The 2098-nt window shown below is 48.3% G+C and overlaps 1 protein-coding gene across 1 annotated transcript in view; it reads right to left on the reverse strand.

The window, feature by feature from the left end:
• Positions 1-2098, reverse strand: part of Fam3d (family with sequence similarity 3 member D) — a 31183-nt gene that overhangs the window by 8090 nt on the left and 20995 nt on the right. Inside the window, exon 5 of the mRNA XM_013346796.2 lies at positions 79-196. Coding sequence (XP_013202250.1) covers positions 79-196 — 118 coding nt within the window. The remainder of the gene's footprint in view (positions 1-78; positions 197-2098) is intronic.

The raw sequence follows: 2098 nt of genomic DNA on the forward strand, positions 1-2098 counted from the left end.
GAGAGAGAGAGACAGAGAGAGAGAGAGAGAGAGAGAGAGAGAGAGGCAAAGCAGCACACAGCCACCCTGGGTACTCACATTTCATTTTCAAAGCACATGGAGGGGCCCACGACGTTGGCAGCCCCAGTGCTGAGTTTAAATGCGAAGAAATTGTCTAGGCAGGGCTTGCTGAGCCCACACTTGGTGTTCGGGACCCCTGGGAAGGTAACACAGAATTCTCACATCTGGGAAGGAGACTGGGCCTTGGGGTTTTGTTCTTTTCCGGACACTGTGGGGCCACCATCAACAGCATCAAAATATACAGGACTCTGGCTGAGGTTCTGGATACTCCAGGATTAATCTGAGAGCCTCCTAAGCGAGGTTGCTTCTGCAGAGCTTTTGAGAGCCTGGCATGTGCCGTTCTGGATCACCCCAGCAGATTCTGTGCCTGGGCTTTGGCCCTTCTTCACAGGCTGAACATGGAGCCTCTTGGTTTGGAAGGATGATCCAGACAGAAAGACAGCAAGCTGTGAGTCTCCCTGGCCCTCACTGGCGGGGAAGAGTCTAGGCCCCAGGGACCGCAGCTGGAGTTCTCAGGGCTTGTTTGCTCAGCTGTAGCTAAGTCCAACAAGTTCCATGTCAAGAGCACAGCTTAGGCAGGCTTTTCTGGGAATGATTTCCTGCCCATCAGCCTCCACTACCAGGCTGCTGCGTGAAGACAAGTGCTGCCCTTGGGGAGATCTCAGGAGAGCCAAGATCTGCTTTCTGGGATCTGATGGAAGGGGCTGTCTCAATAACTGTTCTGAACCCTGGTGCCATTGCTCTGGGCCTGAAGTTGGTGTACTGTCTTGAGCACTGTGTGTGTGTGTGTGTGTGTGTGTGTGTGCGCGCATGCGCGCACGTGCACATGTATGTATGTACATTGGGGTGATATGAATTTTCTTCTGCAAATCTGCTTTGTGGTTTTGCTAGGAGCTTCTCCAATTATCTTTCCTGATTTATCAAGTCAGGAAGTTGGTTCCAATCTGAGCTGACTAGCAAGCGCTCTCTCTCTCTCTCTCTCTCTCAAAGATTTGTTTATTATGTATACATGTTCTACAGTGGCCTACATGCCAGAAGAGGGCACTAGATCTCACATGGTGGTTGTGAGCCACCATGTGGTTGCTGAGAAGTGAACTCAGGACCTCTGGAAGAGCAGCCAGTTTTCTTAACCTCTGAGTCATCTTTCCAGCCTCCATCAGGCCTTCTCTCTCTCTTTTTTTAAAAAATATTTATTTATTTATTATGTATACAATATTCTACATGTATGCCTGCAGGCCAGAAGAGGGCACCAGACCTCATTACAGATGGTTGTGAGCCACCATGTGGTAGCTGGGAATTGAACTCAGAACCTTTGGAAGAGCAGGCAATGCTCTTAACTGCTGAGCCATCTCTCCAGCCCAACCATCAGGCCTTCTCTTAAATGACAGTTTGAACTTACTGTGAAAGGCTTAAGGATAAAACTCTTGAGGATAGCTATGGGCTTGGCGAATGAGGATGTGGGGATTGACTAGTGATGTCTGCCATGGGATCAGAAAGGGCAGAATGTAGCATACATGCTTGAGTTTTCTATTTATCCCAGCAGATGATATCTTCAAGGTGTCATAACTCTTTGAGTCTGGTTTAGAATTGGACTGAGGAGGCTTCAGATGGCTAAGATCAAGGATAAAATGGTTTATTCTGTAGTTGGCTCTCAGCAATGCTGTGTGCACTGGGCTCCTGTGCCATCTTAGCCAATAAAATCCTAACCCTGAAGCTCAGCTCTCTTTGGAGTTACCATGTTGGGTTAGGGGGTTTTGCAGAGAGGTCTTATGCGAAAAAGCTGTTGGGGAGATGATCTATGGGCTGGCAGGGTGGGGGTGTTTGACTCCCCTACTTATCACTACAACTTTTTGGCCTTAGCCAGGAGATTTTACTTCTCTGAGCCTGTTTTCCTACCTAATGGAACCTACATGGCAGTATGTTAGCTTTAGCTGAGATGCCTATGAGGACAGAATGCATCATCTGGCTCAATCTTAGCATCCTGTGAGGACAGAATGCATCATCTGGCTCAATCTTAGCATCCTGTGAGGACAGAATG

Source organism: Microtus ochrogaster, chromosome 6, assembly GCF_000317375.1.
Source record: "Microtus ochrogaster isolate Prairie Vole_2 chromosome 6, MicOch1.0, whole genome shotgun sequence".
Lineage (NCBI taxonomy): Eukaryota > Metazoa > Chordata > Mammalia > Rodentia > Cricetidae > Microtus > Microtus ochrogaster.